Source organism: Pelophylax lessonae (genome assembly GCF_965119305.1).
Source record: "Pelophylax lessonae genome assembly, chromosome: 1".
Classification (NCBI taxonomy): Eukaryota; Metazoa; Chordata; class Amphibia; order Anura; family Ranidae; genus Pelophylax; species Pelophylax lessonae.
The window spans coordinates 307387993-307402717 of NC_138768.1; the positions used below are offsets into that span (position 1 = coordinate 307387993).

At 41.9% G+C, this 14725-nt stretch overlaps 1 protein-coding gene across 1 annotated transcript in view; it reads left to right on the forward strand.

The window, feature by feature from the left end:
- Positions 1-9985: 9985 nt before the first annotated feature.
- Positions 9986-14725, forward strand: part of NEFH (neurofilament heavy chain) — a 39269-nt gene continuing 34529 nt past the window's right edge. The window contains exon 1 of the mRNA XM_082269160.1: positions 9986-11248. Within this exon, the coding sequence (XP_082125286.1) occupies positions 10474-11248 (775 nt within the window). The 5' untranslated portion in view covers positions 9986-10473. The remainder of the gene's footprint in view (positions 11249-14725) is intronic.

A 14725-nucleotide genomic window follows, 5' to 3' on the forward strand; every position in this document is an offset into this window, starting at 1 on the left:
AGTCAGTGGATGGGTGTCAGCTGGAGGAAAGAGGGTACTAGGTGAGTGCCCTGAAGAGAAATACTATAAGGAACATTTACCTCAGATTTACCCAGTGGCAGGATGAAGTATCGGCCTTGCCGTATCCTCAAGTTAGACGTCCTCAGAATTGTGAATAGTTCAAGCATTGGAGTATCCCACTCACCCCTTCTCCCATCCCAAGATAAAATAAAAACAACAAAACATCAACCCCCTAGACTGATCATTGACTGAGCCAAGCATAAAGTGTTAAGATTTCTGCATGCAGTTGCTACGGGTAACCCAGGGGAATCCAAAAGTGTAAAAAACCAGCAGCTGTGACCAAGGCTCATCGCCGAAACGCGTTAGGCACCTTGTCTATTTTACTCACTGAGGTGTGATAATAAAGAATTGGAAGATTTACAGAGTTGCCGGCTGTCCTTTTGCTTGACATTGCATTCCATGGTATTTGGAGAGATCACCGCAGCCTGTGCACCTGATGCGCATTTCCATTTACCTGATGGTTCCACTGTTAAGAGCGATGTGTTTTTGTCTGATACTCTTTCCAATACTATTAAAAGTTTTTTAATAAGTTTTGTTTGAGGAAACGGATTCAAACATAACAGAATACTTACTTTGGCACAACTTCACTGTTTAGTTCTGCTGTCACCACACAGCCTCGGCATGAAAAATGTCTTAGCCATATCCTTCACTTAAGTGACATTTGCTCTATTCATTGCTGTGGCATGGTCATACTTATGGTAGCTGGGGCCATACTTATAGTAGTCCCAACCAACCAGAGTAGTACGGCTCCAGCTAAAAGAATAAAGGGGGTGCAACCTTTGCACAGTAGGCGGAGTACCCCACTGGGAAAGTTTTAGTGCAAAGGCCCTGCAATGCCCAGCAGGTCTGCACAGTGAAGATCTCAGAAGTGGAGCTGATGTACCGTATATACTCGAGTATAAGACGAGTTTTTCAGCACATTTTTTTGTGCTGAAAACGTACCCCTCGGCTTATACTCGAGTCAAGAAAAAAAAAAAAGTCCCTGGCCGCTCGGACTTGCTTGAGCTTTAAAAATGGCGCCGCCCGGCGCATACATGTCATTGCGCACGCGCTGCCGCTCGGGAGAGGCCGGGAATAGCCGAAAGTATACGAGCGGCGGCTGCGCGTGCGCAATGACGTGTCGGCGCCGGGTGGCGCCATTTTTAAAATGAAGGCGCCTCTGGAACAGGTAAGTGAAACTGCTGCACTGCCTGCCATTATGCAGGGCTGCGGGCATGGTCCACCTGTACCATGCCCACAGCACTGCATCTCCTGTAGTATGCCCACAACCCCGGATCCTCTTGTACCATGCCAGTACCCTGCATTCTCCTGCACCATGCCAGTACCCTGCATTCTCCTGCACCATGCCAGTACCCTGCATTCTCCTGCACCATGCCAGTCACCCTGCATTCTCCTGCACCATGCCAGTCACCCTGCATTCTCCTGTACCATGCCAGTCACCCTGCATTCTCCTGTACCATGCCAGTACTCTGCATTCTCCTGTACCATGCCCGCCGCCCTGCATTCTCACCCTAGGCTTATACTCGAGTCAATCATTTTTCCCACCTTTTTGTGGTAAAAGTAGGGGCCCGGGCTTATACTCGTGTGCCCAGGCTCTTTTTCATATGTGATACGTAAAGTTGAGATTTTGAGAGTAATGTAAGGTTTAATGTTGATGAGGTCCATTAAGTATAATGTTTATTTCTATAGTCCCTTGACTAATATATAATGTGAGGTTGATGGTGAATTTATGAAATTTGATACATGGCTTAAGTGGTATTGATTCAGTTTTTTCATGCACAGTAAAGCTGTCGGTGATAATCTTTCAGAAAAATACAGGTGCTGCAAATGACATAGGTGAGCTATTGCTTTCATGGTACCTCCGTAAAAGTTAATACCTCTGAAACCAATGGACACATTGAAAGGGTTTAGTCTTTTTTAGTGCTGTACTATTTTGATAAATAGTAATATAGTATAGCATAGATTTTTTTTTTTTTGAAACATAATTCTTAAATGAGGTGAATAAACGATGATGAGTGGCCTCACTCTGCATGTCTCCACTAAACCACACATTCTGATGCATTTCGCCCTGTCCACCGGGGCTTAGTCATAGTCCCCATGGGGGCAAAATGTATCACACCAAACCAAAGAAATTTCCAAGTTCAATTTACCAATCAGCCTGCAACCAACCGAAATGAACTGTTTAACAATATGCATTAAAACAGGGGTTTAATCTGCACACATTTGCAAATACATGCATAAGCTACAGGCCTCATCAAGGCACCCCATTAACTGTTGTCCTAACTCTAACATCTGAAAGTCTCCACAATGAAAGCATGTGCATTTTAATGGATAGGCAGAGGGCAGGTGAGCCTGGAAGGAGCCCAACCCTCCTTAAAGGTACAGGGGCACACTGGACGCCCTGCACGTAGCACTATGGCAGCAAAGGTGTCAGCGTGTTGCCTGACCAATATATTCAAAATACAAACAAGTGGCCACTGCCCCCACCCATAACTGGTCTTTGCAGCAAGGAGCACTGGAAGGGCAACGTATGTCAAACAAAACCTAAGAAATTTCAAAGCTCAACTTATCAACCAGCCTGCAACCAACCAAACTGACCTGTCTAACAATATGCGTTAAAAACAGGGGTTTAGTCTGCACACAATTGTAAATACATGCATAAGCTACAGGCCCCATCAGGGCCACCCCATTTTCTGTAGTCCTAACTCTAACTTCTGAGAGTCTCTACAATGAAAGCACATGCATATTAATGGATAGGCAGAGGGCAGGTGAGCCTGGCAGGAGCCCACCCCTCTTTAAAGGTACAGGGGCACACTGAACACCCAGCACATAGCACTATGGCAGCCGGTGGTGGCCCATCCATTGAGGGCGCCCCCCCTATCCATGTGTCCGGCACCCTAATCTACATGCAGGGCGCCAGACGCATGGATTCCAATAGGAGTTTTTTTTTTGAAGCACATGGCTAGAGCCAGAGGTTCTAATAGGCTTCAAAAAAGGGTGTGCTCGGGGCGCAAAGCACTGCGCCCTTAGCCCACCCAGTTGTGTAACAGTAGCGAATGAATATTCACTACTGTCACACGGATCCTCCTCCTGGCCAATCAGGAAGCGGGTTTCCTGATTGGCCGAAAGGAGAAGCCATGCCATTGGCCAAGGAGGAGGAGGGGGGAGGAAATGCAGGAGACTGAGGGGAAGCCGCTGCTGCCACATGCTGAGTGAGCTTGCACCTGGGGGAGGGGGTATGGTGTGCGGGCTGGAGAGGTCCGGGGGGAGGTATGGTGTGGTTCGTCTGACGCCCCCCCCCCCCCCCCATGCATGGAGCACCAGCCGCCACTGATGGCAGCAAAGGTGCCTGACCAATATACATATAAATAATAGGAAACTACAGAAAATAGTGCCACCTATTTCAGTTTTTTCCAGCTACTGCAGGTATCTCATGGGTCTGGTGCATATTTACATTGGTCCAGATTAAAAAAATCACCATACCTAAACTTCATATTTATAGTTGATGGATATGGACTTTTTTTCCAGAGAAAAAGGATATTGTTTATTGTCACCTTAATTATAAGTGTGTAGGGGATGGATATAATGAAATGGCAGGGTCAGTATCAGGTTATAAATAAGAAACATGACTGCATACATTTACAATCACATTTATTTTTAGTAATGAAAATTTCATGCCTGAAATCAACAGCACTGCAATCTCTTCACTGAAAGTGAATGTTTTGCTTATGAGGCTGACGTAGAAATCCAGGCCAGGTAAAGAAAATCATAAATGGAAGTATGTGATGGAATCACTGTGCTATATCATGCTGCAGTAGTATTAAAAGAGCAGGCAGTTCTAGGCTTGGTGAGAACAAATAGAGGTCATACTCTCTCTTTTTGCTGTCTTATAGGGCTGGGCTGTAGAGGATTATGCAGAAATATAAGCAATGTTTATGTTGCATGCTGGAACAGCAGAGTGTTAAAAGCATTGTCTATAAATTGTATTGTGGGTGAAAGCTGCATTGGATTAGTAAAGACAAATCTGATTATCTCTATTATGAGAAGACTCAACCAGATAAAGTTCACATACTGGAAAAAGAGCTTTGAAGAAAACTCTACATCTCTCCAAAGTGCTGGATCATCTTTTTTGAGATATGGGATACTTAGGCTGGCCATACATGCTTAATTTTCTTTTACAATTTTCTGTTAGATTTACCACAAACCACATAATATGAGGTCAAAGCTGAACAATATTTTCACTTGTATCCAATTATGTAGGCCTTTGTACTACATACAGTAGTTGAAGGTAAATTTCAAGAAAATTGTACAGAAAATTGTATAATGTATGGGCAGCCTTAGAGGGAAATTTGCTAAAACTGGTGCACTCAGAATCTTGTACAGCTGTGAATGGTAGCCAATCAGCTTCTAACTTCAGCTTATTCAAATAAGCTTTGAAAATAAAACCTGGAAGCTGATTGGTTTCTATGCAGAACAGTACCAGATTTTACACTTTCCACTTTTAGTAATAACCCCCAAAGTGTGCCTCGAATCTTGCTGGGAAGCCCATTATTTTACCATTGCTTAGGCTGCAGGTAGAAGCCAGGGTGTAATGTTTTCTAAAGGTGTATTCATTCAGGTGGAGGGAGATGTCAGGTCGAAAGTGAATCAGCAGACCTTGCATTTTCATGCAAGATTAAACTATATTTCTAATTATTGGGGAACCAACTTTCCAGGTCAATTAAACCTCTGTAGACTAAATTTAACATGGAACTACACTGGATCGGAGCACCACAAACTAAAAACTCTATTTAATTATTTTTTTATTTATTTTTATTAAAAAATTGAGATGCATAGGTACAAAACATAGCCTTTGGGCATTTCCTGGCTAATAAATAAAACATAGAACTACTACTAACACCTCCTAATAGAGAACCCCCCAAAAAGTAAAGGAACAACACACCTTCCATACACCTCGCTCTGTCATTCTCTCATAAAATCACTTCAAGGGTTGACGAATTATAAGGAGATTCCTGTACCCTCTCAACCATCAGGATAATGTATCAGAAGAATAATAAACTCGTGTTTAGAATCCTACCTGAAAAAAATGTAATGTGAGTCCCTGCAAAGGAATCGGTCCCCAAGTGCCAGGCCTTCTCAAATTTCCTAGGGCAACCCCAGGACAAAAAAGTAGCTTTGTATAGGGATATAACCTTATTGATTAAACGCTGCCAGAAGGGCAGATTAGGGGCTGTGTCTGATTTCAACTTGAGCACTATCGCCTTCCTGGCATAAAATATTAAGAGACCCAAAAAAGTATGCATCGCCCTACTAACGATCAGAGAGCCATTTAGCTTTTTTAGGGTCCTGTATAGTAGTTAGGGTAGATATAAACTGGATAAACAAGCAAAAAGTTGGGGGAGCAAACCCTAAACATATCGTGCTCAAGCCCACCACTACGTCAAAGTACCCCATTGTCAGTGGGTCCTACATTATCCATAAAAAAGGATGAATCCAGCCTCTCTAACCCTTGGAGACAACACTCCTTGCTGGGAGAGATGTGCTAATGCACTACAAGGGGGTACTCCACCCCCCACACACACCTGTACTCTATCAGTGTCCACTATCAAGTAGATATAGGAGGAGTCCCTTGTAGTGCATTAGCACATCTCTCCCAGCAAGGAGTGTTGTCTCCAAGGGTTAGAGAGGCTGGATTCATCCTTTTTTATGGATAGTGTAGGACCCACTGAAAATGGGGTATTTTGACGTAGTGGTGGGCTTGAGCACGATATGGCCATATGGTGGGACCAAATCCCCATTTTTATTTATGGATTGTCTTCATATTTGATAGTCATTTCTTTTGCATGTGTGCGCTATTCTTTTTTAATATGCATGTCGCTTGGTTCATAGCTGCACCAGCTTTAGAAATACATGTTCAGGGTTTGCTCCCCCAACTTTTTGCTTGTTTATTAGATATAAACTGGGTCACTTCCCACCAGTAGCTACTAATCTGAGGGCACTCCCAAAAGATATAGGTAAATCCAGCAGGGTCACTAGAGCATCACCAACAACAAGAAGAGGAATTAGGGTATATACAATGTAGTTGTTGTGGTGTAAAATAAATTCTGTGCACTATTTTAAATTGGATTAGCTGGTCTTTAATCAATATTAGCGCTTGAAATAGGCTGTCCCAGAGATCTTCCCAGTCTTCATTGTCCAAGTCCTGCTCCTCTGAATGCCACGCAGTTAGCAGGGCATCTAGTACCACATGAAGGGAGGGAAGTAGGGACTTGTAGATCAGAGAAAGTGTTTTTTGAGAGCGTCATCCCGGAGGAGAACCTCCAAATCGTCCGTCTCCAATCTAAATAAGGAGGACCCAAATTGTGCTGCATAGGCGTGTCAGAGTTGCAGGAATTGGAAGAACGCATTAGGCAGTGTAAATCTATTCTTCAACCTATCAAACGTAAATAGTGCACTCCCATCACAAATATCTGAAAGGTATCGGATTCCTTTAGCAGCCCAAAGACTGGGGTCTGGTAAGGAATGAAATTCTGGTAGCATGTGATTGAACCAAAGCTGAGTTGATGGGGACCTTTACCCCTCACTATATTGGGTTTAGTAATGACAGCATGCCAGGCCTTAATAACTGCCCTCATAGCAGCTATAAGGGGTGGGTGAGAGACTCTCAGACCCCTGTAGAGGAGATTACGGAGGGTCTCATAGGATCCTGAATGTGCAGCTTCAAATACTACTGAGGCATTTGTGTCATCAGTGATAAGCCAGTTATGAGCATGGGTAAGCATGGCCGCCAAATAGTAGGCATGAAAGTCTGGGCAAGCCAAGCCCCCTTGCGTCCAAGGTCTGCATAAAACTTTTCTGCTAAATCTAGCTTGTTGGGATTGCCCTAATATTTAATTCATTTTTAATATTCAAAGCAAACTCACCCATTTGTCCTTGTCTCAATGCTTTATTATGAGAGATCACTTTGAAAAATACCCCCTAGCATTTTTGTTACAGCCATTTTGATTAAGGGAAGATGAGGCATATAGCATTTATTTCTCTAAATCCATCTGCCCTTAGCTCAGGCATGCAGATAGGAGAAACAAAAAAGACGTCTGGATGGCCGCATTCCTATACAATCCCGTTTATTGAAGAGGGTAAAATTCATACAGCATACAGTGGTGCAGGAACAAAATATCTGACGAATTTCGCACTTGTATCAGTGCTTAATCCTAGCTACGATTAAGCACTGATTGGTAGCTATGATTAAGCACTGATACAAGTGCAAATCGCATCAGCTGTTTTGTTCCTGCACCACTGTATACTGTATGAATTTTACCCTCTTCAATAAACGGGGTTGCTTTGTAGTGTGGCCGACCAGACATCTTTTTTGTTTCTACATGTTGTGCATGCAGAGCTGGCACCCTCTTCCTATGCTTATACAAGGTTTACTGGAGGATCTTTCACTATGAGCGGTATCTTGTTTGTTTGTTACTGGACTCATGCAGACAGGAGGATGTGCTTAGCACCACCGCCTCCCCTCCTAAAGACTTCTGGGATGTGTGACATAATTTGCCAAGGTCTGAAAAACAGGGAGTAACTGATGGAAAAAAAAAAAGTTCAAAAAAAGTCAATATGATATACGTTCCTATCTATTTACTAATGCTAGCTGCATAAGGATTACAAATAGTCAATGTTAATTGAGAGATCAAAGCCCAAGCAGCTTTGTTCCAGTACAGCCCAAGCAGCTTTGCACCAGTACAGCCACTGTGCTTGTGCTTTGTTCCCTGAGGAGGTGGCATTACAAGCAGGAAAAGAATGATCTTTGCAGCTTTTTTGGTGTATATATTCTGTTTTGCTGCATGCATATCAGGAACCACTGACATCTATTTGTAACAGATGAAAGATGTCGTCCATGAATCGGAAGCCTTTCCTTGCTTCCTTGCTTCCAGTGTGCTGCAGGCCACATGTTGGGCACCAAGGCTGTAGAGACTGTTCACTCAGAAGTGAACATCTTAGTCACTAAGCTATCATCAAATTATATGCAAGCAAAACCATGTCATTTTTAATTCCCCTTACACATTATTTGTGTTTCAACTGACTGGTAGCTTAACCAGTGATTATAATTATAAATAATGAAAACTGCCCTTAGGTCAATGTGAAAAAAGAAAAATAGAATAGGCTGCAAGCTTACTGTGAGATATTAAACATAGTACCAAGATATTATAACAAAATACTACACTATTTCTTATTTTCATAAACCGTTTTTCTCATAAATGAATAATTATATGATCGAATAATTATATAATTTACAAAATTCAAAAGTGATAATACACCATATAAAATGCCCCAATGTTATGTGAACAAATATTTATTAAAGTCCGAAGTGAGAAAATGTAAGAATGTGACTACATCCACCAAATAAGAACCTTGAAAGCAAAGGCATTCAATAGTAGCTGTAGAACCTCCACCAGATGACACAAATATGCTCTTACCAGATGGGAATGACCCTCTACTTAAAGAGAAGTCAACAAGGCATCAATAATGTGGTCTTGCAGGAATACCCCCTCAAACGGTCCACAAAAGGCTGGATATACCTCAAATCCTCATCGACCATAGATAACAGGAATTTGCAATGTCACCCATCCATCCTCATAACTCATACAGAAAACAAGAGCAAAAAGCCCAACATAGTATAAAACTGTGAAAAATACTTTTACTAATATAAAATGTAATGCACTAACATTAAAATGCTGCAATTATGCTTGGAAATATAAAACAATCTTGCCGGCCAGTGCGGAAATGGCTTCCAGTAGAACTTCCGGTTACACAATGTTGTCACAGCAGGCTCTGCCCTAGGCATTTTGTTACACCTGACGTCTTCTGTTCGATGAGGATTTGATATATATCCAGCCTTTCATAGACCATTTGAGGGAGTATCCCTGCGAGACTACATTATTGATGCTTTGTGTGACTTCTCTATAATTAGAGGGTCATTCCCATCTAGTAAGCGCATATTTGTGTCATCTGGTGGCGGTTCTACAGTTACTATTGGATGCCTTTGCTTTCAAGGTTTCTCATTTGGTGGATGTGGTCTCAACCAGCCTTGCGTGGCTGTGAGAGCACATTAGGGGTAGGCCCTCCTGAAAAAACATCTGATGTTTATTGATTCTATTAAACCCGATGATGGACATCGTGGGGAACCTAATAATTCCTAAATGATCAATCAACTTGTTAAGTGAAAAATCTCTACACTTCAGTAAATCAACCCCACAGAGTTTGTAAGGATAAATAATCAGGAGGAAGTAATAAACTGGCAGTTTGGCTACTTTATCATGATTTCCTTCAGAAAAGGTAACCTTTTCCACTTTTAAAGTACTATTTTATAAAGTGCCAGGTTCTAAAACAAATGTCAAATTCTTACACGTGTACACAAAATGAGGCGCGAATAATATTAATACACTAAAATCAATAAATTATGCATAAATGCATTAATAACCCAGAATGTATAACTGAAAATTGGGGAAAGAACAAAAGAGCTAAGTTATAAACCATGCCCAATCAAACAAGGAACAAAGATTATGGCAGAAAAGAAAACCAATAGTTGGTTCAGAGATCCACCTAACATGCGCAGCAGATAGTTATCAGTTTGTTGGTGGCAGGGAATGCTGGGACTATTAGTTCCACTGCAGCAGAATGTTTCCTTTTTTGACGCAGATACGTTTTGAGAAAGCTGGGGAGGCTACAACATGATACTGTCCTGCAAGTCTTTCAAACTCACAAGCTGATGACTTTATGTGGTTTCGTCTTTTAATTACAAAGATTTTAGGCATCTTAAAATAAGTAAAGGATGATTAAATGTTTGATTAGCCCAGTTGTTTGTAAAATCAGTTTTTAGCATAGTTTTATTATTTCTCTGTTTTCTTTCCTGTTCTTAATGTGGAAGACAAGCATACATGATTATAAAATATTGAACTAGTATCTTGAGATTTTATGTAACATACAGCAATCCCTTCCTCCATGTGTTCATCCCTTTATGCACAGGGCTGTATCTATCCAGAGCTGGTCCTGTGATGTCAATGTGGGATGCTGTGCTCGCTCAGAGTCAGCGTGTAAGATGAGTGTGATGCAGGGGTGGTGTCTCTGCTTTGCTGAGTTGAGAAGTTTGCTGCAGTATAAAAGCTGATGCTGTCCTCTATCTGCCGCAGTGCCCTGCATCTCCCTCACTGTGTGTGTGCATTAGATCCTGGACTGATCCTTTACATCTGTGCAGCTTTTTTCACCCAGTGCATGTTCATTTACCTTCATCTCTGAATTTCCATCTTCTTGGTTTTCTCTCATTTCATAATCACTGCACATTTGTTTCATCAGATTACTCTTTCTTGACTTTTTTGTATTATCCTTTTGACTTCCCTCTGCTTTCATAACCTCATCATGCTCAGCTTCAGCCTGGAACGGTCCATGGGTCCTGTCACTTATCGCAGACCCCCAGGAGATGCCTATCTTCGCTCTAGCTCTGTCTCCCTTACTCACAGTGGCAGTAGCAGCTTCCCGTCCCAGACTCGGAGTCGACGGAGTGGCCTTTCCTATAGTGAAAGTCCTGAACCCTCAAATGGGCCAAGGGATGAAAAAGAGGCCTTGCAGGGGCTGAATGACAGGTTTGCTGGTTATATAGAGAAGGTACGAAGACTGGAAGAACAAAATAACAGCTTGACACAAGAAGCAAATGAACTTAGAAAGCAGCAGGCTGGTATCTCTGCCATCGGGCAGTTATATGAAAGGGAAATCCGAGACATGCGTAACCAGCTCCTCAAAATCAACTCTGAAAATGGTCAAGAACAGCTGGAAAAAGATCGCATAAGTGAGGATATTGAGATGCTAAGAATGAAAGCACAAGATGAAGAAAGATTGAAGGAGGAAGCTTTGGCTGCTGAGAGGGCACTGAGGCAGTACATGCAGGAGTGCAGCCTAGAGAGTGAGCAAATTGGAAGAAAGGTGCAAGCTTTGCAAGATGAGGTCACCCACCTGAGCAGAGGTCACCAAGAGGATGTTGAAGACCTTCTTAACCAGATACAAGGTAGCCAAATAACAACTCAGCAACTAGGAGAGCTGCCTGGTCTGGACTTGGCATCTGCCCTGAAAGAGATCAGAGCTCAACTAGAAGGCCACATAGGCAGAAACAACGTGCAAACCGGTGAATGGTTCCAAGGTGAGTGAGATGGGGCAGAAGATAAAACCTTGCATTAGCAATCTTGTAATTTGCAGATACTAACCTCTATTTGGCTATCTCCTGTATCTCTCATAACTCAATAACTTGGAGATAGACCCTTCGCTAGATATAAAACCTGCATGCTATCTTCTCTTGATCTTTTATTTGCTTCTGTCTTCTGATTCAGCTTAAAACTGTCAACACAGTTCCTAGAAAGTTAGTGAAAAACCTACTGCATTGTACAGATTATTTCACATTTACTGTTGTCTCTATGAACCGCACTTGTGATGTAAAAACGTACTTTAGCAGTGATAAAGACAACTGCATACTGTGAATGGGTTTATGTCTTCAGGCTATGAAGAGGTTACTTTTTCGCAGATGAAATTCCTGAGTCATGGTTAGGTTCTATATCTGTGCCTGCCCCTCCCCTTGATTTTCTCTTGCGCAGCAATAGGAAGAAGGTGCTAATCTTGCGTCACAGTAAAAGGCAAATCCTGTAATTGATGCAAGCATTTTCATCTGTGTATTAAACTAAATCTGCAAATTGTGTTATATCAACAGGAAGAATATTATTTCTAAAGTTATGGTAGATAAAAAATAGAAAAAAAAAATGAAGATCTATACAAGTATAGCAGTGAGATATACCTTGGGATGCTGATGATATTCGTGGGAAGCAGTTCTGCAGTGCAGCGTTACAGCATCATTCAGTCATGTTCTATGGCACTTGTCAGGACGGCAATGAATGTGCAAATACACTGCATTGGAATTCTTTGACTTGCCTGTTCATTTTGGCACTATGAATCAGAGTGTTCAGTTTTCAGAGACTAGGACAGCATATATCATTTGAATTACATTGTTAAAGTACTGAAATTCAATATTAATCCACAATCTCGTATCTTTAGCAATCGCCTTTAGGTAATTTGAAGTTCTGCATCATTCCACTAGCAGAGGAAGAGGTTATATATTTTCAGACACTTCACAGGACAGACCTTCTCAAATCAAAAAGAATGTAGCCATGTTATTAGGGAAAGGAAAAAGGATTTAATAGCACAAGTAGCAGTAGTAGTTTTTAGTAGTTTTTAGGATTTAGTAGCACAAATCTAGCAAAAAAAGTTAAATGATATGTTAATTGCTGACAGCATTTCAAAATCAGTGTAGCACATGGATGGTGGTCGGGCCGCTATTGTATGATGTTGTGTGGAGCTTCAAAGCAAAAAGGGAAGAGCCCTTAAATAAATACTAAATGACATGCTTATTCTCCAAAAATAGTCCATACACATCCACTACTAAATGGCCTTGTAGCCTATTTTTCATGAAATTGTCCCTAGTCCATCTCCTGAACAAGCAAGATAAGGTGACCACATTCCTACATACAGTGAGACCATGAAGAACAAATGTAGCCACCCTCTAACAATAAGTCAGATCACAGCAGTAAGGAAAAAAAAAGAATTTGGGAGTTTGGAGGCTGAGAACTAAAGAAAGTGTCTTTTGAGTTAAGCATAAATACTTCAATAGATTTATTTTTAAAACCAGTTTACTGTTAATTTAGGGTTTCTGTGGAATTATTTTGTTTAAGAACCTGTTATCTTGGTGTGCGCTAGGATATTGGGTGCGGCACAGGAGGACTTGGTTTGGAGACTGCTGATACCAATACCAAAGGGGTGATGTGACATTTTTTTTACATCATTGTTTAGCTCAAGACAAATAAATTTCAAAGTGGTCTTCTTGGCACTTGGATTGAAAATGGCATGGTATAAAATGGAATTTCCGTATATTATAAATTTTTGATGGAAAGAACTGATAGATCGGAAGGGATGGGAGGGGGTGCAGTCAGTTTGAAGGTATTTTGTTACATCTCTTTTTGCTGACGCAGACAGCAGATGTGATTCAGCAATATTTCCCAAGGGTATAACAATAACCATAGCAGCCCTATGCAGCTATTTTTTTTGCCATTAATGGGGTGTTTCCTCTCCTGACTTCACCTACCCCTGCAAGCTCAAGAGACCACAGCTATTACTGGTACCTCTATGGAACTGATGTCTTTTTTTTTTACATTCCTTATCGTTGGTGCTGTATGGTATTATGAGGTGCCTTACCTTATTTTTTTTTTTCTTTTGTTATTTTAATATTAGAAATGATCCTGATGTGATTATCATCAAAAGTACCAAATCATAGGCTGGCAACTTGTGGTAAACTTAAAAAAGTGGAAATGGGGAGAGTGACACCAAACCTGGATGAAGCCCAGTTTACTGGAGCCTCAAAAGCCATGTAACCCGTTCTGCCAAATTACACAGGTTTTTTTTTTTTTCGTAGCTATATGTACTCCATGAAGTAATCAATGTGTCAGCCTGTCTAACATATGTGACAATCCCTGGTATATGTTAAAGTGTGTCTAAACCCAAGAACACATTTTTCATATGTTCAGCCTATTAGACTCAAGCTGTGGTGGCTACATTTGATTTTCTTTTTCCCTTTATTTCCATCTGGTGATCCTGCCAGTATCATACTTCCTGCCGTACACTGACAATGCTCACTCATCGTACTGTATCTTTTTAGGAGCTGTGTTGTCAGTCTTGGACAAAACTACAGAATACTTTCCTGTTTAACTTTGTCTATAACAGTGATCTCCAAACTGTGGCCTAAGGGGCCAGATGCGGCCCTTTGCTTGCCTTTATCTGGCCCTTGAGGCAATATTCCATCCACTGACCCCAATGAAGGGGCACAATTCCTCCCACTGACACCAACAATGGGGCACAATTCCTCGCAATTACACCAATAGTTGGGCCCAATGACACCAATGATTGGGCACAATTCCTCTTAATTATATCAACAATTGGGCCCAATGGCACCAGCGATAGGGTACAATACCTATCAATTACACCAATGATGGGGCAGAATTCCTCCTACTAACACGAATGATGGGGCACAATTCCTCCTTCTGACACCAACAATTGGGTCCAATTACACCAATGAAGGGGCACAATTCCTCCCACTGACACCAACGATTGGGCTCAATTACACCAACGATGGGGCAAAATTCCTCCCACTAACACAAATGATGGGGCACAATTTCTCTCACTGACACCAATGATTGGGCCCAATTACACCAATGATGGGGCATAATTCCTCCCATTATTTTTCCCACTGATGTCAGAACCTTTTCTACTCCCAACGGCCACAGTCCGGCCCCCCTAAAGTCTGAAGCAGTGGTGTATTTTGGTTTTGTGCTGCCCTAGGCCTGACTAAATGTGTGCACCCCCTAATTTAAATATGGCCCACCCCTTCCTGTTTATGACCTGCCCCGTCAGCTGTAAACCACAGACCACAACCACAGTCTATCAGTGCTCATCAGCCCAGCCTTATCAGTGCAGCCCCATTACTGCTGATCAGGGCAGCCTTATCAGTGTGGCCTCATCAGTGCAGCCTATCAGGGCCCATTAGTGCAGCCTATCAGTGCATCATATCAGTACCCATTTG